General features: G+C 35.4%; 1 protein-coding gene across 2 annotated transcripts in view; it reads right to left on the bottom strand.

Moving 5' to 3' along the window:
• Positions 1 to 214: 214 nt before the first annotated feature.
• The window catches only part of UBR2 (ubiquitin protein ligase E3 component n-recognin 2), a 55,414-nt gene continuing 30,361 nt past the window's right edge, over positions 215 to 25,267 (bottom strand). For both annotated transcript variants that reach the window (XM_065833828.2, XM_065833827.2), the window contains exons 19-47: positions 23,922 to 24,044; positions 23,475 to 23,538; positions 23,052 to 23,176; positions 21,723 to 21,775; positions 21,379 to 21,481; positions 20,763 to 20,811; positions 19,996 to 20,150; positions 19,314 to 19,416; positions 18,492 to 18,601; positions 18,190 to 18,270; positions 17,255 to 17,436; positions 16,417 to 16,616; positions 15,470 to 15,563; positions 13,857 to 14,018; positions 13,396 to 13,493; positions 12,736 to 12,808; positions 11,776 to 11,924; positions 11,633 to 11,688; positions 11,107 to 11,203; positions 8,876 to 8,943; positions 8,217 to 8,352; positions 7,492 to 7,582; positions 6,867 to 6,997; positions 5,797 to 5,905; positions 5,486 to 5,542; positions 3,943 to 4,020; positions 3,478 to 3,648; positions 2,678 to 2,779; positions 215 to 1,898 (exon numbers count right to left, since the gene is read on the bottom strand). In XM_065833828.2, the coding sequence (XP_065689900.1) occupies positions 1,757 to 1,898; positions 2,678 to 2,779; positions 3,478 to 3,648; positions 3,943 to 4,020; positions 5,486 to 5,542; positions 5,797 to 5,905; positions 6,867 to 6,997; positions 7,492 to 7,582; positions 8,217 to 8,352; positions 8,876 to 8,943; positions 11,107 to 11,203; positions 11,633 to 11,688; positions 11,776 to 11,924; positions 12,736 to 12,808; positions 13,396 to 13,493; positions 13,857 to 14,018; positions 15,470 to 15,563; positions 16,417 to 16,616; positions 17,255 to 17,436; positions 18,190 to 18,270; positions 18,492 to 18,601; positions 19,314 to 19,416; positions 19,996 to 20,150; positions 20,763 to 20,811; positions 21,379 to 21,481; positions 21,723 to 21,775; positions 23,052 to 23,176; positions 23,475 to 23,538; positions 23,922 to 24,044 (3,162 nt within the window). In that variant the 3' untranslated portion in view covers positions 215 to 1,756. The remainder of the gene's footprint in view (positions 1,899 to 2,677; positions 2,780 to 3,477; positions 3,649 to 3,942; positions 4,021 to 5,485; positions 5,543 to 5,796; positions 5,906 to 6,866; positions 6,998 to 7,491; positions 7,583 to 8,216; positions 8,353 to 8,875; positions 8,944 to 11,106; positions 11,204 to 11,632; positions 11,689 to 11,775; positions 11,925 to 12,735; positions 12,809 to 13,395; positions 13,494 to 13,856; positions 14,019 to 15,469; positions 15,564 to 16,416; positions 16,617 to 17,254; positions 17,437 to 18,189; positions 18,271 to 18,491; positions 18,602 to 19,313; positions 19,417 to 19,995; positions 20,151 to 20,762; positions 20,812 to 21,378; positions 21,482 to 21,722; positions 21,776 to 23,051; positions 23,177 to 23,474; positions 23,539 to 23,921; positions 24,045 to 25,267) is intronic.

Here is a 25,267-nt window from a genome sequence, read left to right as displayed (position 1 = left end):
GGGGGATTTCTAAGTACCATGCAGAGAAAATTGTTTATGTATCAACCAGCTTAAGCAGGGGAAGGCAGAGATGAAGCATTAATGTCTTTTCTTTTTCCTGCAACCTCTACATGTCTCTTTGTAAAAAGTGACAGCAATATATACATGATTTGATCTACAGTAGGTAGCAGAGAGAAAAGTAGTCTGTACTGGTTTTAAGAAAAGGAAATCAACATTGGCCAAGTTTCTTTATTTCATATTTCACATCTTCACTCAATACTGTTACTGAATATTTGAAAAATTGTCCTGTACACCATGAATATACAAAATTTATCTGAAGCATTAAATCTGTAAAAATAGAAACAATTCAGTCAGACCAAGAGTAACTGAAGACATGGCAGACAGTAAAGGGATTGCTTGTCTGGGCTGAAGATGTAGTCAGAAAGTAAGACTTAACTAAAGGATCAGAGATTATGAAGGAAACAGAACTATGTAAATCAAGATTTTACTAATTTGTCAGAAGATAGGAGAGATAAAGGTAATGGATTTTATTTTAAACCAATAAGCATAATGTCACTTTTTAGAGACACCTTGGCGGTCTAATTACATACAGCTAGAAAACTCACTGCCTTCAGGCACCCTCATGTCAAGTGCAAATCTGCGCAGTTATAGAATATATTTATAAAATATACTATATGCAAACATCTTTACAGAGCTTTAAATCAAGCCAGAAACTAAATAAACTTGATGGGACAACAGAATATTAAAAAAAAAAAAAAGAACTGATGCAAAACTGTGGGTAGTGTGATCTGTGGACCTTCAAAGCCAGAGGAAATCACTCAGTTTGTCTGCAACAAAAAGGAGATGGGATTTGCACCTTAAAAGTTGACTTAACAAAAAGGAAGAAAATATCCTCTGTACTTCTGCAAATTAACAAGAAATCAGCTTTCATGGCGTTTTATGTATTGTTGTTATCTTAAAATACCTTTGAAAGTACAATGTCAACCCTTGAATACCAATAACCAATCACATAATGGAAAGTGAAAAGGTTTCCCAGCTAAATTCAAATTACAAACTACCTAATTCTAAGGAGTGCAATGCTCTGGAAAAAGCTTTAAATTAAATTATTTTACTTGTAAAGCTAGTGTTAGGCTTTTTTAGTTAAAAAACACCTGGAAGCAAGAAAGCTGCAGGAGTACAAATGACAAAATCGTTTTAGATACACCAAGTGAAAAGAGTGAATTATCCACTGATGCAGACAGAAACATCCATTTGCTACATTATTTGCTTCCTTACTTCATTCCATTGCATGTACACACAGCTTAAGTATTAAAATGCAGAATAATAAATAAAACGGCTCAGATTACTAGCAAGGGGCAAAACACAATCCGTAATTGTGCTCTATCTAGTTTCTGTTTCAGCAGTCTTTTTCTCTTGCAGTTTATAAGAAAAATCATAGTCAGACTTCCAAAAAGAGTCATTCATTTTTTTTTATCAGAAACTCAAGTTCATTTGCCCAGGTTTATAACCCAAGACATTTCTGTGAAGGAAGCACAGTGCAAAATTATATGACTAATGAAACTTGCTTACATAGAAATAAGTTTACTTGATTAATGTTAACTGGTATCCTTATGAAATACATTGCAAAACAAAGATTAAATAACAGGACTGGGTTTGTTTTTTTCCTCTCAGACTTTTTTTTTCCTTAATCCATCCTTTGAAAATCTTACTGAGTTACAAAAATCTTTATAAAGTTCCAGTCTTCGGCAGATAACCATTATAAATGCTGCCAATCAATGCCAACTAGTGTTTGGTTTGCTTCTTGTGCATGTCCAATTTCCTCTGTGATACTGTGCTGCTGCCAGAGTTTTTGAATCTTTTTAAATCGTTCTTTGCAGAGATGTAAGGGATTCCCACGTCTGAAAAGGAGATAATACTTATCAGGAGTGAGAAAGCACTGCCAGCAGGCACAGACATTCAGGTGCGATGTATTAAATATTAGATAATCATTTAAAATATTAAAATACTTAGATAACCCTTTAACATTATTCTCCTGTCAGAACAAGTCAGCAGATATTTTGATAAGTAAACTGAAGCGCTACCTTGTCTGGTCCCCTACCTTTACTGCTCAATGGTTCCCTCCAGCCTCTAGAAATCTCATGTACAGCCCACAGAATTCTGAATGTAGCTTTTCAGCAATCTTTCCATGCTGAACCAGCTCATGTTTTATGATTTTGCCTTGTTTCAGAAGTAGCAAACATTAACAATATCAATTCCCCAAAGAATTCTCACAGGAAGCAGAGATAGGAGTTAAGACCAAGAACTACCACATTAAATAAAATTATCCCATAGTATTTTTACTCAGTATTAAATAAAAAAAAAAGGTTATACAAATAAATGCACTATATACAAATACATTTTTCAGCCTTAGTTTCCAGGCAGCCTCACAGATGCTAAAAAGATTAAAGTTTTTACACTTCAAGACAAATGTTTATTAACCTGGGAAAGATCTTGCATTACATATATTTAGCCTAAAAACATATTAGCATTAAAATGTTTGAAGATATGAGATGCAGCAGCAATGTCAAAATATATTACCTATAAAGAAAAAATTTAAAAGGTAACATAGAAAGTGTATTTAGAAACCAGACAGTTTTAGAATTCCTGTCTTTAAAATATGTATTTTTTAACTATTTACCTGAGTCCCTGGTCTGTCTCTCCATAGTCATCGAGATAAGGAGGAGGATAGAAGCAGCCCTTTGTTTTTCCAGCTAAAAATAGCACCTGACATTCTCGTACTCTGGAGAGAAACACAGAGAAGAGTTTAGGTATTGATTTTTAGGTGAACAGTTTCTCGTATCTTCATAGACACTGATTTTCCAATTCTCGCCTACTTTCACTCTGTATAATCTGCATGTGCAGATTTTTAAACGTCCTTTTTTCTTTTTAAACTAAAGATCTTGTTCTTGTCCTGTTATAGCTCCTCAGCAGCAGTTTAAAACAATGTAGTTTCATGTCATATTATTTGCAGTCTGTTGTAAAATACTTCATACAACCACAACAAGAAAATAAAACAATTTAACTTCTCGCTAACCTTTGCCAAAGTGAAAACAGACGTGGCTTAACCTTTCCTTTTATGCAGGAAGACAACTGAAAGGAATTTTCACATTTTCAACAGCAGCAACAACAACAAAATGAAGGTATTGACCTTCATTGTTTTCTAATACTTGAGTGGAAATAAACACACAAAGAAAGCAAATTCACTTTAAAATGAAACTAAAATTTTGTATGACACCTTATCTTCAAAGAAACAACCTCTGAACCTTATACCAAAGTACAAGGAAGTTGAATACACTCTAGTTTTTAGGTAACCCTGTTACTATTAAACCACTGCCTTTACAAAGGACTCCTACAGGCACATTTATAGAACTATTCATTTCATGTCCACGTGCATCCCACGTAGCCCAGCAACACAGACAGAGGTGTGCAGCTCCTTACCTGAGGAATATGCCCACTCCAGAACCACAAGTGTAAGTGTGTGCAGTGCAGGCTCCAACATCTTCTCCTTCTAACTCAGTCTGACAACAGTAACTCTGAGAACACAGCATGGTCCCACACACAAGGCACAATGTTGGGGCTCTGCTTTTATCACCACCTGATTTCGGACACCTTTTGTTAAGCAAAAAACAAAACAAAAAACCTCAATTGTGTGTATTAACTCCAGATAGTAAGAAGATTCAAAAGTACTTTCAAACATTTATACAGTTAACAGTTATATATATCCTTGCAATTCCTGTTTCACTGAAATACAGGGTGGTTTTGCTGGAAGAGGTAACAATCAATACACGCCATTACCCCTAGGATTCTATAAACATCTTCTTGAGGCTTTCAGGTTAGAGTTTTCCCAGTTCACCAAAAGGAGCAGAAGGCTTTAGGGGTCCTCACTGATTGCGTACAACTTACGAGAAATTGGATGCTTGGTTAATGAGGCAGCTGTAGTCATCCGGAAGGTCTATTAATTTGTTGGATTCTCTTGCATAGCTAGAATAAAGCAATCAAATGAATCACTCATATTTCAATGAATAATACACAGTGATTTCAAACTCATTCATGTTTTCCTGACTCATCTAAACAGCATCTGTGAATAATTACATTTAAAAAGTTTTCTTCTTCTCTGCCATTCATAGAGTAAAATGGTAGCACATAAAAGAACCTACAACATCTCTCAACTAGAACACTTTCAGTTTTCTTAGTTATATTTTTTTATGAATTTGAGAAAAGTCAGAAAAATACATGTCACATGTACGCTTTTAGCAAAACCTCGTGATGAGGTCACACAGGTTTAACTGAATATTTGTTGCGCTCCCTGACCAGTTTGCTCTGTATTTGTCTTTTGTCAAAAATACTGAATGGAAAATAATCTTACACTCATGTTCAAAGAACTTGTATTCTGAAGAGAACAAAATATGCATGCAATGAAAAGGACCCATTTAATATCAAATATTTATATCTTTAGAAATAACAGTTAAATTTAGTGTATTAGATCTGCAAAAAAAACCTTCTAAATAATCTTCGGCTCTGAGAATAATATAAATTGGACTTTGAAATGCAAATAGAGGTTTTAACAGAAGCAATGCATGAGAACATGCTGAGAGGAAAGAAAAAAAAAAAAATCACTGTCAAGTTAGACATAATCTTGGGAAGAGCAGTTAAGAACCAGCACCCATCACACCTAATAGGAAATAAATTATGCAATCCGAGTACTCCTACTCTGTAAGATATTGTGCTAATAGTCTGGTATTTAACAAATGAAGTGATTAATTTTTATTTTTGTTACTTGGCCTTATTGTATGTGCCACATTGAAAGAGTGACTTTATGTTGCACAGTGGATAAAAATGCAGGGATATGTTTTAGTGACAGCATTGTGAACCTCTTCTTCATTTATAATTATTTGGATAATTGATAACCACTGTTTTTACCCAGCCTTCCTAAAGAAAAACACCCCAAATGCTTTTCTGTGCACACAAAGCATTAAGTGAGTTCTGAATTCAAAATACTTGTTTAGCAAGTAGAAATGTAGGAAAAGCAAATCTCCTTTTTAGCAACTGATTCTGTATTGATTTCACTGAAGAATTATGATTCTTTAAAAAGCTCTCCAGTGCCCCATATTTTTACACAAAGGTTACGTGTGTCTTTTAGCAACAGCCTACCTCTGGAATCAGAAGGTACAAGTCTACTATATGAAACATGAGAAGAAATGTTATGGCCTCTGATTACTACAGATCATTCTAAATAAAACTGTAATATTTAAGTTTGCCTTCAAAATCTACTAAGTTAAGCAATATTTCACTTTCCTTACAAAATTTAAAAAATCTCTTTATGTATCCCGTCACATATTTCTCAGTCAATAAAGCAGAACTGATACTGTGTTATTATAAGGACCCTTTAGAAAAAATATTTGGAGAACACTGCAATATTCTCTGTTTAAAATCTCTCCATGTTTACCTGATAGCACGTCTCTTGCCTTCAAGATATCTTTTCACTTCATTGTTACTACACCAACTACAAGAAAGATAAAAATTGGCTTTTAACTTCAATGGATGATACTTTCCAAAAACAAGTAAGTAAAAATTCCAAAGCACATCTATTCACTCATGTCTGCAACCAAAATTACTTCCTTCAAAACACTTCTTTCGCAAATGCTTTTCCAAGTCTACTATTCATTTCCATAGATGCACTCCTGGGAGAACATATACATTACTACCTTGTGCCAAATTCCTTACTCTATTTAAACTAAGCACAAAACCACAACTTACCTTTCTATTAATGTATTCATAATCTCACTATTTTCTTGAAAAAGGCAAGTGAGGTTGTTTGGCAAGGAAAGATAGCTACATAAGTGTTCAAACTGGTTTGCTCCATTTACTGTAAAAAAAAAAAAAGTATAATTCTCATAACTGCTTTTTTAAAAAAATTACTACAATTAATGAAGTACAGCCCTAAATAGGACAGCTTTCTTATTTATTTTTTTAAATTGTATTCCCCCACACCCAAATGGTGGTATGAAGAGTGAAAGAGTGCTAGTAAAGGTACCAGACAGTTATGATATATTGGAAAACTGTCAGTAATGAGAAACAACTTTTCTCAATTTTTTTTTTTCTTTCTCAAATGCTAAAGAGTTGCTATTGTTAAATGAAAATTATCTACATTTTAGGCACAATTTGTCAAGAAGCTACGTATCTAGGGAACATTCTGCAAGTTCTGTAGCTGTTCTCATGTCAGCTGAGCACCATGTACCACACAGAATCACAGAATGTTAGGGATTGGAAGGGACCTCAAAAGACCATCTAGTCAAATCCCACTGCCATACTTGGCTTTAAACATGGGAATCCTGAAGAAGTGTGAACCTATTAATCATTTTAAGTAATATCTTCAGATTTACATTCAGTCTCTACGTAAACCATACACGGGGACAGTAAAGTATGTTAATAACTTCAATTATATGGGTTGTAACCTAGCATATATATATTTGGAGATTTTGATTATTAGCAGATGCAATTTTGAATGAAATCAATGTCAAGGAAAAGCACGTCTCATTTAAGACCAGTAATCCATAGATTTGAAATAATCGATATTTCACTTAACAGAAAAGCATCAGTTTCTGGTTTAGCTCACCTAAAATGGCATTTGCATTGACTTTAAAAGAAAAATCAAAAAGGAAACAATTTCTTTTTTCCTCTTTCATTATGCAGATATATTTTGCGCTGGTAACAAACCCACATTCATTAAATCAGCTTCTTCAGAAAAGAGAGTTTAAATGTAATCTGTTTTGTCCATAAATGTTTGTACATGCTGAAAAGCTGATTTAATACAAAGCAGATATTACCTTGAATTTCTGAGGGTGCTGGGACTCCATTTAAGTAATGGAAAAACAAAGCAGAACATCTCAGGAAAGGCATGATTCCAGCTTTTAGATTCCTCCACAGGTGCCAGCCTGAGGAAATTTCTTTCAAGGCACTTAAGAGAACACAATAAAAAACCAGTTTGCTTTTATTTAATCATTTCAGTCTGACAGCTGTATTTAGTAAGTCTTCAGTCATACTTCATATTAAAGTACTGACTTTAACTGAAACAAGCATCGTACAAAGTGTTTATTTCAAAGCTAATTCCAAGAAAAACAACAAAATAAGGATTCATAACGTAACCAACTGGGACAGTAAATTAAGGAAAATTTTGCATAGACATTTCATACGTATCTGCAAACTGACTAAAAAAGATCGTTCCAGAGCACAATCTTAACAAACAGGCACCTTCATGAGCACAGAGGAATTTATAGGAAGAGTTACTTGAAAATTGTATCTAGAAGTAGTGGATAAGAAACAAGATGTGAGAGTTACTAAGTTAAAAGCCTCATCTTTGACAGCATTAGTATCCAGAATTCAGTTCGAAGTTAATGTTGAGTGCAGGAGAGAGAAAATACTATACATTTTATCAAAAGATGGACCTTTTACCTTCCTGTACACTGGCAAATAAATTTATACAGTGTAAGCACAGCTACTTCTTCTTCACTGTTAGTGTTTTCTTGATCCATGCCATTCTCTTCTGAAGAAGAAACAAAAAGCAAGTTACTTGATATATACCTCTTTACATAGCAAGAACGTGATTTTTCAAGTTTTGAGAAAAAGGCCAAAACTAAGCGAAACATTCCACTGTACTACACTATGATGCAGCAGAAAAAAGTTTTCTACTGTACACCTTACATACGTTAAATTTATGGTATTGCTAACTACAGTGAGGTGCTGGTTTACTTGTGTGACCGGTTGGGTTTCTTAATATCCTTGCTTGAAGTTCTTTGCTTTTGGCTCACTGCGCCTCATCCACCTCCTCTTGCCAGAAGACACATCGATTCCTTACTTTGCTAACTGCAACGTGTTCATCACGCAATGCCTAAGCCAAGTCTCTGCAATAAATGCTTCCAGGCAGTGCTACAGTTAGCTGCAAAACTAAGATTCATGACTAGCTGTGCTCCAAAAACCTCCAGTGTTAAGCAATAAAGACAAAAGACTGAGCTTTCACGAGTACAATTTATCAATACTTTCTAAGGGCTGGAAGAGAGAGCACCAGCAATTTTATTTGGTAAATATATGCAGTTTACAGTGGCAAAGAGCACCTTAGTGGTTTTCAATAACAGATTTGAGGAATCATTTCAACAGAAGTCATAAGAAAGTGGCATTACCTGTAGGTGAGGTAAGTAAAATTTGTATTATGTGTGCCATAGTGACAAGATGAAACAGGTGAAGATCTCCAGTGCCAAGACTAACCCCTGAAAAATCCTGACAATGTATGGCAGGGAAAGAGAGCACCAAGCTTACCTGTAAAAGAACACAAGAAAGCTGGTATATTCCTTCTATTTGAATCTTCCTATTTTCTCTGCTCATGCTGCAACTCTACCCTTTGAAGGCACCATATCTCATAAGACTAATTTTTGAAACGAATTAGCTAGCCATTATTTAAAGGAACGATGATTAACTATTGGGTTTTTTTTTTGGTCTGTTTGTTTGGGATTTTTTTTTTTTTGGGTACTTTTTATTTGTGATTTGCTGGGGGTGGTTGTTATGTTTGTTTGTTTCGGGAGGTTTGTTGGTTGGTTGGTTTGGGATTTTTTTTTAAACAGCCAAAGTACACATTCTGCCTCATTTCACCCCCTTTTCATCTATAGATAGGGATATTTGCAATGAAAAATCTTTAAATTGCATTAGGTAGTGAAAAAATATACTAAAAACCTCAACACTTTGAAAGGTTCCTAAGCCAGAGAAAACAGAAAAAGTCTCCAATAAAGTTTTGTCAGTGCCTACTGGATCAAAACATTATTAATACGTAATATGGAATACTTACCAATAAATGAAACATGTCAATATCAAGTATGCAAGGAAGATTTCCGTTTCTTTCATTAGGCACCAGTGCTGAGTATTTTAGAGAGAAAAATACATTTATTAATTGAACATTAATATATGAAAGAATTTTACTGTACTTCAGTTACAAAATGAGCACCATCTCCTTGGTTTATATGCTTAAAGTACTTAAAACACAAAGCTACCTGTTTTGGCCAGAAAAGTGTGAATTTAAGGGTTGTTCAACATTACTGAAAAAGGTTCTTGCCTACTTGACTATATGTATTGAAATGATTCAAACCCAAAGCAACTATAGCAAAGTGCTGCCATTCACTGCTCCCACAGTGATATCCTTGTATTGCTCAGGTTTCCAGTGGGAGAAATGAGCTCAAACATTAATGACTAAACAGGAACACTAACTGTAGTCTGTTGGACAGCTGTTCAGAGGAAACACTTGCAATTTGCTTAACATTACACAGTTCCCTAAATTTGCCTCACGTAACTCATTCACCTTACAGGCTCAAAAATGCATTGCTACAGAGTCTCTTAAATTTGTTATTTTATAATAAAGAGCTGGTATTGGTCTCTCCATCTCTGTAGAATTCACATTTACAGTAACAACAAGATATTAAACTAAAGCACTCCAGCTAACAACAGAACTTCACACACTTACTAAATTCCCAGTAATAAACTCTATCTAAAAGCAAACAGGAGGAAAATGTCTTGAAAATGTTACAACGTATTTAAAACGACAATCAAGGAACAGTTGCAAACTTCTTTACTCCAAGCAGTAAAATCCGATTTACAATTAAAGTGCAGCTATGAGAACGGTTTTACAGTGTAGCTATAAGCATGAAGCTGCGAAGTTTAAAAATACCACTATAGTAAAAAACCAGTATCATCACAATAACTTAAACATACTTCAGTTGAAGACTCCTGCCTTGCTGGCCAGAAAACTAACAGTTGAAAAACTGTGATGTTTTGAAGCTATTTCTGTTAGCAAATATTTCACCAGCACTCAGATTTTAAATGCTTTTACTTTTATAAGCATGTAGCCACTGAACTCAACCCAAAAGACTTAAAAATGCTTCTATCAAAAATGCGACCAGAGCAAGGGCCTTCTTTTATTCAATAAGTTATCTTTATTAACCTTTGTTCTGTCAGTATTCTATGAAATATTTATAATTTTCCTTACTTCTAGCCTTGAAAAATAAAAAACAAAAAATAAATAAAATAAAATACAGTTTTCCTTCACAGAAATAAAAGCAGTGCAGTTGCTCTGCCAGCTGGATGGAAGAAAACCTTTGAAGAAACATTGATTCAAGTTTTCAAGAAAACCCAAATGATACAAAACTATGCATCCTATTCTACAAAGTTAAGGTCAAATCTCTAGCAACATATGATCCTTGTGATCCCTTCCATCCTGCTATTCTGTAATTCAATGATTCTATGATTTTTTTTTTCTGCTTCACATAGAAACCAGCTCAGTCATTACTGATACAAACTGATGTCAATTAAGGTCTTCCCCATAGAGCTGCCAACTGTTTGCTGAAGTAGGTGGCATCAATTCTACTAGTAATTTCAGTATACAATGAGTTTTAAAAGTTTGCCTGCTCTAGTGACTGTAAACATTAAAATTAATCCCTTTAATAATACATGAGAGGACTATTGTGAAAGGGTAATTACCGCATTAGGCTGAACCTTTTACCTGTATCTGCAAGTGCTTCAAGCTTGGAACATTCTGCCTGTTCTCATTAAAATTCTCAGCCAATACATGACATTACATAACAAGCCCTGTCTCATCATAGATCCTACTTTTCAAAGGCAGAGCAGTTTATGGTTATATGATAGACCTCTGCAAATATTTCAATACTGTATTAATAGCGTAACACTTCTGTGAAGAACCATGCTTCCATCACCTCTGCTCTAGGTACCTTTCTAAAAGCAGCAATATAAATGCTGGGAAGAATCAACACAACTCCTCCACAGCAACATATCGATGCTTCTCTTGAAATGCACCTTGGAACTGCAGACCAAAAGAAACGTCTTTTTTTTTTGTTCTCCACAGTATGATGAAATATGTATAGGTACACGTGTGAAAATACCAGCTCTTAGTCTATTACTTAAAACCACCACATAAAACAATCTTCTTATAATCAAGACTAACAGTCATTCCGTAAACAACTTTCTGTATCTGTACCTTTGTAAAAAAACAGGATAAGGTGGTGAACTTACATGCTAAGAGAGTACAAAAGTGACCCTGTACTGCCGAAAGAGATGAAACTGTCCAGTGAGCTGCTGCAAATCTTGTTAGTGATGTAAGACAGTCATCCTTTAAAAACAAAGAAAAAGAAACACTGCCACAGTTAACAAAGTTCCTCAATATGAAAACGTCTTTTGACTTACAGCATTCTTTTCGGGCCTCTCAGCTGCACTTTATGGGAGCAGTTTGTGTGTCTAAGTATATGACAATGATAACTGTGTTTATGCAAATATACAAGTTCCCTTCAGTATTCTTATTTTGACTGCTGCCATGAAAAACCCTGGCTTTACTAAACTATGCATTTATAGAAAAACAACAAAATAGTTTTGCTAGATTTGACTTTCACATAGATTAATAATCAGACACTGATTGAACAGCGGGATCCAACAAATAAAACTGTCAAATAACGGTAACTTAAAGTTCAGAAATTCTGCATTAAAGAAGCACAACCCCCTCTTTTTGCAATGATTTTGAGGGGATTTGCTACTTGATCCTTACCTGTCGACAAGGTAAGTGACCAAATAATGGTTTATCTTCATCAGCTAAAATTCGTTCTGGAAAAAAAAAAAAAATAATAATGTTATGCATTTAATCGAATTCTGAAATCCATATAAAAAGGGGGAAAATGAATACATTAGTACCTATAGTTTGTATTGTGTAAGCACAGCTTCCCCAGCACATTATAGGTACACGTGGATCTTCTTCATTTGGATGAACCTTCAAGCCTACTTTGTATGTTGCTGTACCAAAAGTTGTCAACATCTCTTTTATGCTCTCAGAATAAGGATTCCTGAAACAAAGAAAATATTAGTAATTCATTTTTTCTCCATGGGCAGCATGGTACTTTTAATGAAGAGCGTTCATCCCATAGCTGATTTCTAAAACTTAAGCGAGAACTCCAGTATCTTTCTTCAGATCTGGTATTCTGTGATCTCTTTTCTGTGACAGATAAACTCTCTTTTTTTTTTTTTTTTTATTATTTGACTGGAACCAATCTCATTTTTGAGCATTAAGAATATCCAGTCTTCAAAGATAATATAGTTAAGACTAAATTTAAAGAACTGTGGGTGACTGATGCCAAAATCCATCATCAGCTGGGGTAAGCATCTTGCATTTTTGTGTGCAGTTGGCAGATGTCTGCACCATGTAACAAATTTTGTTACTTTTTTCCCAAGTGAAGAAGGGGTAGACTCACACAGAAACATACCACAGTAGCTGAAATTACATATTAACATACTCTCCCTTTCACAGTCTGTCTTGACGTTTTACTTGTAGTGCTGAGCTATAATGACTACTCATTCATTCAGTTACAAGTATTATAGTAGGAAAAGAAAGCTTAATCCTGATGCTGAAATTTATACAACAGCGTCTTCTCTGCACATCCATGCATCACATTCGCCCCTCAAATTCTACTGCATTATTTACTACTTCTGGGTTGGACTTCAACATCGTCATAATAATAGAATCGGCTCTTCTAATTAAGGTAAAATCCACATTTTTGCCCTAATTAGTGACATCTTACAGCACAGAAGTCACATTCTATTTTAATGTTGCCATTCCATTATCAAGTTTTAATGATTTATGAAGATGTAAATACATACTTCGGTTTGAAATCTGGTCTAAATCCTTCAGGTAATTGCAGCTGATCCATTTTTTCTGAATTACTAGAATTGCCTGTATGAACAAGAATAAAACAGCAATAATTCACCTATAAATAATTTTTACATTATAAAAAGGTGAAGAAGCACATCACCGGAAATTGAAATTCCAAGCTATTCTCGCCACTTTTGCCACCATCTTTCAAAGCTACTGTAGTAGAACCTCAACACTTCATCTTTTTAATGAACTTGGGCTGTTCAGCCTGGAGAAAAGGAGGCTGAGGGGAGACCTTATCACTGTCTACAACTACCTGAACGGAGGTTCTGGCATGGAGGGTGTTGGTCTCTTCTCCCAAGTAGCAAGTGACAGGACAAGAGGCGATGGCCTCAAGCTGCACCAGGGGAGGATTAGTTTGAATATTAGGAAAAAATTACTCACAAAAAAGGTTGTCAGGTATTGGAACAGGCTGCCCAGTGAAGTGGTGAAATCACCATCCCTGGAGGTGTTTAAAAGACGTGTAGATGTGGCACTTACGGACATCGTTTAGTGATGGACTTGGCAGTGTTAGGTTAATGGTTGGACTTGGTAACCTTAAAGGTCTTTTCCAACCTAAATGATTCCATGATTTTCACATACAAATACGCACAGTTCTTCAGACTTACTTGCACAGTCCTCATCTCGAAGTAAATACAGTGCTTTTATTTGCTGGGATAGTGTTTTGATCCACTGAGCTAGGTTTGGTTGGCCTGAAAAGTCTAACCTGTCCAAAAATATACATAAACAGAATAACACATTAGTTAAGAATAAACTATTTACAATATTAGTATTTAATACACATTACATGTTCTTTTGTTTCTCAACAGGCTCTTTCTCTGTTGCCCAGGTATTTCTCTACCTTCAGTTCTTTTCCTGCAGGTCCTACATTTTACTGTCCTTTCGTAGTCTAAATTCCATAGTACCCAACAAGAAAGGAAGGTCCGTAAACCAAAATAAGCAGGCAGGTAATCCATTTGAGATTATCAAAACAGATGCCAATAAAATTTTTGAGAGGGGTCTTTGGGGTGCGGCTTGTTCAGAATTTTGTTTCTTAGGTTTATTAAAGACATTTACACAGCAAACAGACCTGTTAAACAAAACTCTTGGTGGAGGAAGCAGAGGAATAACGGTGTTGCTTAAACATTCACAAAGTGGGCAAAGGAATTCACCATTTTCTACATCATAACTTGTGTGTACTCGTAATCTTTGCTGTCTTCGTTGCTCTTTTGCTTGGACAGCATCAAAATACCTTCAGGAAAGAGCAAGATGTTAAAGACAAATTATTAAAACATTATTTTAACATATAAATTCATGAATTCTCACGAAGACACTGTTTTGCCTTTTCCCAGATAGACGTAAGACAATTATCTGAAGTAAAAAGCTCTACCCTGATAAAGTATTAGTAACTGCAGGCTAGCCTGGTTTTTGCAGCCAAAATACTCCAAAATGTTGAAGTTCATTGGGCTGTCAAAATCACATTCAAGTCTGAACTTTAGCAATTTTCACATAGGAAAAAAAGGGTGAGGGGAGAGGTAATGTTGAAGGATTAAAAAAAAAAAAAAAAAGAATATTATTCAGTTTTACATAAAATATTAAGGGCAGTGCCATGACCATTATTCAGGCGCATATTCCATTACAGGCCACACCAGAGCAGCCATGGGAAAAACTGGTGGCCGATCTCCAAATCCTGTATGATAAGGAACTAAATTCACTGCTTTGCTAAATGTAACTGCTATTCCACAAGCCTCTAGGACGGTGTAGAGCGTGCCTGACAACAGCCCAAAAATGGCCTGAATACAGGCATCTGTGGACATTTCCAGGAGTTAATGGCAACCACACAAGTCTGTATGTGAGCCACACAAGAAGATGAAAAACACTTCTTTAGTGAGCAGTGATATCCAAGACCACAGATGAAACCTGCACAAGGATCATTGTGTGGTTATGGTCACAGAATCCCTAGGAGTTCCTCACAGTCTTCACACACACAAGGCAGAATTTTAAATGAGGCACTTGAGGAGTCACATCAAGGACCCAAGTAAAGGCCTAATTAACGTCAGAGTTTTGAATGTTTTGCATTTGTCACAATGTATTGGCACTATGTAACAGTAAGCACGTTTATCCCCCTGCAAAAAATCCAAAAATAAAAATAACTGAAACAGGTTTTATAAAAACCCTCTAAAAATAAAGGATAAAGTTGACTTTATGTTGAAGATTAAATTGAACTAGGTCACAGACATTTCTACTTCAAGTTAAACATGATGAAAGAATTAAGAGTACAAGGGATGCACTGTCATTTAAAACTTCAGTAGAGAGCACAAGAAGCAGCAGGAATATGTCTATTACTGAACTGCAAAAACACTCCCAAAAAATGTGAACTTCAGTGTTCAGATCCATGTGCACCACAGGGGATTATGCATAGGGATAAACAACCAAAGGAATGAAAGCTGCCATGTGTGGCTTTGGATTCTTCTTTAGCAAGATGATAGAAAGTAAATGAAAATTATTTTGGACATGTTTACAGTTAATAATGTCTACTTTTTTTTTTTGTTGCCCTCCAGCAGAAAGCTGTTTTAATTGCTTCATAATGTTCATTTTAAAATTTACTACATGGTAGCAAATTTCCAATTAAAATTAGTGCCATTAGGCAAACTGATGACATGACATGCTATTGGGACTAAAAACTTAAAAATAGCTTCTTACCTTTGCCAACAGTGAGCATGCATAATATGTCCACAGCTACCCGTGTGTGTTCCACATGACAGATCTGGGTGCATGAATAACGGATCATACTTTTCTGTGTTTAAAACAAAACAAAAAACTTTGAAATAAACACTTATCAAAAGACTTAACTGCAGATAAGTCTTAGCCACATTTGCAGTATTATTATTTATATTGTTATTATTAAACTCCATCACAAAAGTGTAACTCATTTGATGAGGCATCAAATATATTCATAATCTGCAACTACTTGAACTGCTCAGGTTACAAACATCGTGTCATTTTGTTTTGAGCGTACGTACTGTTCTTAGACTTCAAACCAAGCTTTTGGAGGTGCTGGGCCCTGGTAAAAGTCCCCAGGAGCTACCTGTGGTTTTGGTGGTTCAGTACCATTAAACAATGAGTCTGAGAAGGTGAATCTTCAGAGTGAGAATGCAAAATCATTCAGTGCTGAAGTTTTCTATGTGTTTACATATCTAAAATCCAGATAAACCTTTGTAACAATGCCACTGATCATTGTGATTAGTTTCACAAAGTTACCTAAATCCAAGCATGATTTATTATCACTAAGAGGCATTTCACATAACTGAGAGGAAGGAAATGTCTATCTTGTGCTTTTACAGCATTACATCAGCACCTTTTTCTCTCTATAGAGTTAACGGCATAGTTTAGAAACACTTCTGATTTTAAAGGCGTTTTTAACAGTTACAAATTATCAGTCATAAACCACTGGCAGGACATTTAAATAATTATTTGCAGTAATTCTACATTATTTAGAAAAAGTTTTGCCACTGATTACAACGAAGTCATTCACAATTATACAGTTAACACAAGAAAGTGATGCTACTGTCTCAAAAGAAAGCAGGTGGTTGTTACAGTGACTCAAACATCCCTTAACATTAAAGACAACTACTATGAACTTTACTCACCAGGATCTGGAATAATTTTGTTTCTATTTTTAGACAACACAGTCGACCGCTGAACAAATGCTGCCAAGACCATAGCCCTGCTGTCCACTTTAACTTCTTGTTCCTCCTGACACAATATACACATAACAACTTGTCTGTTTTCAGCTACTCTAGTTTGCTCCGGTCCCAAGGCTGTGAGTTTTGCATCTGAAATTACAGGGCTAGAATATTCCAGAAATAACAGTGAGCAAATTATTTAAAAAAAAAATAATAATCACAATTTGAATGTGATTAATGAGCTTTTTAGCTTTACGATAAATCCTCTTTGAAAACAAGTAGTTTTGGCATTCATACAATTGCTATGTCCCCAGAAACAGAACATATTTTACAGAAAAAAATTCATACCATCCCAATAGTATTACCCACCCCAGCTTAACACAGAAGCTCTATTGGTGATCCTCCCACCATCACCATCCCCTAAGTGCCTCATGAACTCTGAAAACACTCTCCACCTCCCCAAAAAAATCATTAGCATGCTTCAATTCATATTTCCACCTACAAGTAGATTTTCTTCCAGATTCTCAGATATATAATCACCCATTTCCAATTTACTAAGTTTAGTAGTATAGTCTCTTCAGCATCATTAACAATTTACTGGATGATTTTATACAAAAAATTATTTGCCTCTTTATGTTGAGCACTATGAGGATGAAACAAGGGAGGAATCAATATCTATTCCACCACCTTGACAGAAAGGGGGAGGAAAGCATTCCACTTACTGCTGCTTTTTTAGTCTAAAAAACTTCAGAATAGTTTTCCACCGAGACTAAGGAAAAAGAATTAAATTATATTCCTTTACCTATTTTCATGCACTCCAGAGGTTGAAGTATCTAGCTCTTCCAAAGTTTGCTGAAATAGTTCTTTGTTTTCATTAATGAAGTGCCGCTGCATCTCAGACATCTGGGCCATGATCTTTTCCCTGCGCAGCCTGGCAATCTCAGCTTTTCGCTTCCTTTCAGCTTTGTCTTTATCACGTGAACTCTGAAATGGTATTGTTTGCTCAGTCATTTAAAAAATCTTGTCAGACAATTTATTTCAGCTGTTGCTAAGTGTAACATGTACTAACCTCCAAACAATTAAAATCTCATACAAAAAGAAAAGAAAAATCTACCAAAAAGTTATTTCGTGCTCTCTTTTCTTTAGCTCATGTGTAATGTCAGGCAGAACTGCAAATGCAGAAGGATCCTTCCCCCCTTAACCTTTAACTGCAGTTTGTATTTCTCTTCCCTTTGAGCATTCATAGGATAAAAAGGTAAGTACATGACAGATCTCATCTGCCTTCCCTCCACACCAGCTGTATTCCTAACTGTAGTACAGTGTTCCAAGATCTCTGCGTAGTATCTAGAATGACATGTTGAGCTGAATGAATCAGCAGAGCGCATAGTAAAAATACATAGATACCATTTCTTTTAACAGCTTTCCAAGGAGTCTGAAATTATGGTAAAGGCAGAACCTTTAAATGCTGTGATCAGTACTACAAACAGTTCCAAGGACTGAGCTGCAAAAAATTTGGAGACTACAATACATAAAGCACTGAAAAAGAGTCCAGGGACTCTCCCAAACAAACTCTGTCAAACAAATGTGGTTTATCTATCTATTATATAAGCTGTGAGACAGAATATCAGAAATCACTGACATTTCCCATCTTTGACTTAGAGCTGCAACTACAAACATAGTCCTTTGCCAATCACAACCTAGACATGTTTCAGATCAGCTGTTACATCTTGCTTTTACCTCCTCCATAATTGTTCCTTCTGTCTCAGCCACAGGACTTGCAGAAGAGCTTTCTCTTAGTTTCTTAATAGTATTAAAAGTCTGTAAGAAAAAAGAAAAACCACAACGATTTGTTTGTGATGTGAATATAACTGTGTATACTATCATGCTGGCCAGGCAACTCACAGTGTTGGATTCCAGAAGAAGAAAAGAGTAGGTACAACAAATCACCATGGGAAATAAAGAAATAATCACAATATAATCAGGAAAGTTCCACAGATTGTTTTTCAGTGACGTTCAGCAGTTACAAAAAATATATTTACCTTCAAAATCCATCTGATCATGTCCTTGTGCACTTCTAGATGAGGTGCATTTTGCAGTGTTTCTAGCATAGCTAGTATACTAGGGGAGTTATTGGGTGCCTCTCCTGGTCCTTAGAAAAAATTACAACAACAATTGATTATACTGTTATCTGACAAACTAATAATTCACTAACATTCAAACAAACAAAACCAAAAAACAACATTTGCAATCTTCAGCACCTGAAGAATTTCTTCAACAAATAGGCACAATACGTAACTTTCATCCCCCCCTCCACAAACATTTTCATGAATACCCTCTAAATCCTGAAAAGTTAGAGGAAATAGTCTGAAAAGTCTCACTTAGTGACTATATTTTCTTACAAGACAAATGCACTGTATGTGCTCCCTGGCTCTATTCTTCCTGGAAGCTGCCGCGCAGGACTTCCAATAGCTTATTTGCCACCTATTTTAAATGGAAGAGTCTTAGCAACTTTCATGTCTTAACAAAACTAAAGACCCTAATATAAAGATGCAAAGGAGAATCAACATTAAATGACCAATCAAGAAAGCAACTACATTTTTTTGTAATTGTAGCATCTGATCACATAGAGCATGTTGAGATACTACTTAAAGACATAAAGAAACAGATCTCCTGAGAATTATTCTACTTCTGGTTTTCTCCTCTACCATAAAATCTACGCATAGGTATAGTCAACTTGGTAAATTTTTGATGGATAAGCCAATATACTCTTCTGGTAACTACTGTTTCAGAAGAACATAATATGAGATACTGGCATTTCCAGTTATTTAAAATTTGCTGTACATTTGAAAAGAAACGCATACTTGATATTTTCTGAGTGAAGGTAAATGTTACAACATTCTCCTCACTGAGATTCTCCAGATGTTGTTTTTCTTCTTGTAGCGCCATTCCAAGCAAATGCAAAACCTAGGTAAAAAATACCAGTGTCAGTTATTTTCTTAAATAATAGCCCTTTAATGGCAGTTCACCACTTAACTTTGCATAACCCAAAAAATTACTATCAGGGAACAAGAAAAACCTACATAAACCTCCAGGTTATCATCATAAATAGTGAGGAACAAACAGCCCACTTGAGTTTCCCAAAACTGATACATTTTCAAGTCAGAAAACATTTTCTGTACTTATAATTTTTTCTGAAGTGATTTAGCCTAAACTGAAACTAAGGAACATCAAGAAACAACACACTTAAACGGGTTCTCTTTCACAATAAGCACTACTTCGACTGATTCAAGCAGAATTTTTCCCTCTCATGTGTGTGCCACTAGAAATTTACCTCCATCTTGCATTCACTTTTAAAAATAAATTGAAGAGGCAGAGGGGATTCCTTAGTCTTGTATATCAGAAAACACCATTTACTTCTCATTCAGAGTCTCCTAGATATGTTAGATATCAAGGAAACAACCCAAATCTATAAACCCATGTTAAAATGCTAAAATACATATTCCTTCCTTTAGCATAAGCATAATTTTAAATAAGGAAACATACCCTTTGCAGCATGGACTCTGACCAGGCATAGCCATTGTGTTCTACTGCCCACTGCAGTATGGTTCCCATAATGCATAGCATGACATCACATTGCAGAATATTAACCAGACTTGCAAAAAGTGGGCAGAAAGGAGGAAGAGCTGGTGGTGGAAGTGCTGAAAAGGAAATAAAAGTGTTTGACATTTCAGGACCTCTAAAATTTAAAATTATAGAATAACACAAAGTCCTGAGTTGGAAGGGACCCACAAGGATCATGGAGTCCAACTCCTGTCCCTGCACAGGACAACCCCACAGTTCACACCATGTCTCTGAGGGTGTTGTCCAGTCTCTTCTTGAACACTGTCAGGCTTGGGGCCATAACACCTCCCTGGGGAGCCTGCTCCAGTGTCCACCACCCTCTGGGTGAAGAACCTCTTCCTAATGTCCAACCTGATGTCTTACCTATAATTTGCAAGACTCATAAAATATCTGATGTTCAAACAGCTTAACAGTTTAGCCCTGGACAGCATACAGCTGGTTAATAAAGAGCATTACAGACAACAGGCTGTAACATCCAACATGGCTTGCATGTAACAGAAAAGGCAACGGAATAAACTGTTCAGAAGGCTGGTTCCATTCCTGTCTATAACCAGGGAGACATAAGGGAAATTGCTACATTTACACCAATTTCTGTCCATCCCAAGAACAGGATGTTAGTCTAATTGTCAGAGCACTACAGAGTTTGATACCAGATTCCCTCTAGCCCCATCTTCTCTCAAGAGAAATACCTGTATCTTCTCTGTTCTGTCTCTTCAGCTTTCTTTGGGCTTCCTCTGCCTAAAATAGAAAAATGATTCCAATATTACTCAAGACCTGTACAAATATAATACTAATAAAAAAAGCATTCATACTTCATTACGTTGGGTTTTTTTCCCTCTTTCCCTCAGCCTTAAATAAAACATGAAAGCTTCCATGTCTTTTCAGCTTCTCTTACATTCTACTTGTAAAGTAGGGTCTGTATCTCCAAAATTTATCTTTCATCTTGAGTCAGCCTGGATTCTTTTTCTAAGACAAGTCTGAGCTAAAATGGTAATTTCCACATAGGTAAGTGAAAATACAGATTGTTTAAATATTTCCAGTAAAACAAGACCTAAGAGAACCCACAGATGAGCTCCTGAAGCCCCACTACATTCAGCAGCTCTGTATAGGGCAGACGATCCAGTGACATGGGAATCACAGCAAAATCTTGGGCAAATTTTGTCAATATCCTCAAATAAGTCAACTTTTAAAAGTTAACTTTTAACCAGCTGATAATACTGCTTCACAGAAAAAAGTTCTGGGAGAAAAACAAAACCAAACTGAAACAGATACAAAATAAAAAACAGAAGTTAAATTACTAGGTACCTTTGATTGCTCTGCCCTTGAAAAGTGATAGAAATACAGATTGAAGTTCTTGGCACATTCTGGTTTTAGTTCATAGAGCCCTCTGCCTGTTAATCCAGGTTTCCTAGGGAAAAGAAAAAAAACTTACATTCATCTGAGCATAAAAGCCTAAGTAGAACAGCTAAAAAACCACTGTTGAACAGACATTCTAGAAATCAATTGAGTAATAGTATTAAGAATGATGCATATAAGTAAAGCCATGGGGAAAACACCATGACCCAGCATGCTTTCTTCTATTCTCTCATTTTCACTAATTTAGATATTCCATTTTCAAAGTTGAAATATTAGAATAAAGGGAAACATACTTGAAACATGCCACTTCTTCAATCACACTTTCCATTCCTGTCTCTTTGTTCTCCTACATTGAGTGAAAATGTAAGATTGTGTTACTGTAGTTCTTGGATTAAACACATTCAAGTATCATACAACACTAGAAAAGCAAGCAAAATGAACACAGTATGAAGTTATTTTACTGGGACTCGAGAACGCTGAAGGACATAACATGAAAATACATTCTGGAACACCATTTCTGCAAAAAGCATTTTTTAAAAACCATGCCATTTTGAGTGCTCAATTATTACTGTTTTTCCCTGTCATGATAAACTTGGATGTAACAGTAACAGAAGAAAACTCTGAATTAGTTTCCTCAGTCTGTCTTACGAATATACAGTCAATATTTCCGGTTTCTAAAAAATGAAATAAATAAACGAAAGCTAAAAGTACAAGTCACTAAAAAATGCTAAAACAAACACAAAAATCAGCAGGAGAGATCAGCTCAAATAGGTAAAACTACTTCATACACAAATTATGTTTTAACATTCCCATCCCCTTCCTGCAATACATATTCACAGCAATTAACAGACCAGGGGAAAAGTATTTAAGACTGACAATACAGTTTAGAACTCTAGTAAATCCTAGACTGATTTTTCATTCAACTTGAATTTTTTTTTTTTAAATCATGTTGCCCTAAAATTTGCCTAAATTTAGAATATGAAGAACAATGAAAAATATTTTGGAATTCATCATTAAAAGTATTACCAATATAGTAAAATATTAACTTTTGAATTTTCACTGCGTTCAGAAATCACGTTTAAGAGTTCTTCAAAAATACTCTAAAAATATATAAGGTCTACTATCCTACAAAACTGCTGATACCAGAATTCAGATAAATGCTTCTGTACATGCAAATGCAACATTTACATTATACAAGTCATTATACCATGTCTGATTACACATCTTTCCAATTATTGGTAGCTTTAAAATATAACAGCTAATATTTCTGGACAGCTCCAACAATCCACTTCTATAGGGCTCCTCAGGGTTTCCAAGCAGTCGGCAGAGACTGCCGGCCACATGGCCTGAGAAGAAACAGTAGTAAAAAGAGAAAAGAGCTGGAAAAGCCTTTAGACTCCTGCCCCTTTCATGTGTTGTTTCCTCTTCTACAGCTCTTTCCTACCTTCTCCATGCCAACTGTTAACCTGTACTCATGCTAACCTTGCTTTTAGCACAACCACGCACTTCCCATTCTGCCCATTCCACATTACATGGCATAAACTCGCACAAGAAAAATTTTCAGCAATCAGCCTTATGAAGTTGAAGCTGCTTTTTCCACTACCTGCCCCCAAGTTACTTACATCTTCAGGCAACGCTTTTACCAGTTCACTGTGAGCCATCGGCCTGATGCTCAGCTGATGGATGATCTCTCGTTTGATTTCATCTGTTGCATTTACCTGTCCTATTCCAGGACTGAATCTTTCGCCTGTAAAAATAAAACATAGCATTATTTTCTTTAGGATTTTAAACACTACTTTATCTTCTTCTGCAATTTAAAAGCAAAAGACTGGAAAATAAGTATCTTCCCTGAAATCTTGTGTTCACCCACCAGCGTTCAAAAATTCATTATGTTAATCTAAGAGAGTTTCAATGGTTTTCTCCTAGGAAAAGTCAGAGCTGCAGGAACTTCAAAACAGAACTGAATTGAGAGGGCAATGAAAAATGATCATTCCAGAACTTTAAAGAGTAAATTCTAAAATGAACCAAATGTATTCTGAACTTACCAACAATCATTATAATGAGGTATAGCATCTCTTCTATAAGAGTGTTATTTTGTTGAACAACATCCTGAATTAAAATAAACAAACAAAAAAAGAATTTACATTTTTCAGTTAAGGATAAAATAATTATGCCACATGCTGAAAATATTTTTCCAGTGCTTCAAAACATTGCCTGCTTTCACCCTCAGCACTCCCAAATTAACCTGTGCTGAAATGCAATTACAACTGCCTTAAACTTGGTAAACAATGCAAAAATTATGCATCAGTTTCTGACATTTACCAATTTGACAGGTAAAAATATTTATGCATATTTCAAACTGGTCAAACTAAATCAAAATAGGATAGGTTTTGCTTTTTCATCAACAGTCTGTACAGTCTCAGTATAACAGCATCGGATAAACTTTCCAAAGCAAAATTGCGGATTTTCTATTGCAGTAGTACATAAAATACCTTGTTAGTATTTTCTGTGCTAAATCTTTTGCCATAGTCTGGAGTACTAAATATCTGATAAAGTTCAAAGCGACTCAGCATTATCATCAAGAAGTGATTTGGATCCATCATAGACACACCTGTCTATTGAAGAAAAAAATAATTGTAAACAAAAAATAGATTGGGTGTTATTATAGCATGTTTGTATATTTATATATGATGTTCACAGAATATTCTCTATAAAATTCATTCCCCTTTCTATCCTGAGCATGAAGATTTAATTACTTAATTTTACTCTCTTAGGACTACAATAACACAAGTGACAGCACATTTAATAAGCAGGATCCTATGCTTTACCAATAATTTCTGATGCCCTTTTAAGTGTAAAATATTCAGGGTTCTTCCTTCTATCTCAAACAACCTAAATAAAATTCAATCAAAGGCTTTTGGTTGGTTGTTGTAATTTCTACAACCCTATTCCTGCTGGCTCAACTTTTAGAAGGCATAGTATCACTTCATATATAGCACAAAGATTTTAAAAACAGATCCCGATCCTCAAAACAAAGGCCTTTACAAGGACTTTCTGGAAACAAGAATACTACTGCTTCAATGTAGACACAAACATTTACTTCCATTTTTGAAAACTACCGGCCAATTTTTTTTCTGTTTATTAAACAATACATCTACATTAGCCAATTATAAATCAGTTCACTAATGCTAACGGGACCATCTTTAAGACAGAATTTCCAACAAAACTGAAGGATATCTACCCAAACGGGCAGTTGCAGGCTGATAATTAAAATCAGGGCCAGATTAAGCCTCAGGGAAATAGGTCTGAAAGTAGAAGTAACTCGGGACAGTGGCATCATGCTGGTAACTCTGGGTAAGATTAGAGGGATTTCCTGGGAACAGATTTTGCTGTCTATGTGAACTTCGCATCCTGAGCTGCAAAGTTTCCCTTCTGTCAGTCTCAATGCAGAAGTAATGCAGCAGAGCAAAGCAGATTGCCAAATTTGTAAAACCTCTTCTGAAGGGAAAAAAAAAAAAAAATAAAAAAAAAAATCATCACTAACTACTGTATGAGGTTCCACTTTCTATCCAGCATTTTAGATGCCAAATTTGAAGGGAGGGAGAAGAGGCAACACATACACTGAGCACATTACTGAAGACCTGCAGATTCACAACTGCCATTACAGCATGACCCATTAGTTAAAATATTAATCTTGAAGATACAGCATTAATAATGCAGTACACAGAAGTTTCTGCACTTTCCACAATATATTTTAAAAAAGCAAGTATTACAACAACAGAATTTTCTTTACAAATTACCCCACAAAGACAAAGAAGCAATAAAAAAATAGAAGAAC

This window comes from Patagioenas fasciata, chromosome 3 (genome assembly GCF_037038585.1).
Source record: "Patagioenas fasciata isolate bPatFas1 chromosome 3, bPatFas1.hap1, whole genome shotgun sequence".
Taxonomy (NCBI): domain Eukaryota; kingdom Metazoa; phylum Chordata; class Aves; order Columbiformes; family Columbidae; genus Patagioenas; species Patagioenas fasciata.
The sequence above is the reverse complement of the archived record's forward strand: the minus strand, read 5'-3'. Positions and strand labels throughout refer to the sequence as shown.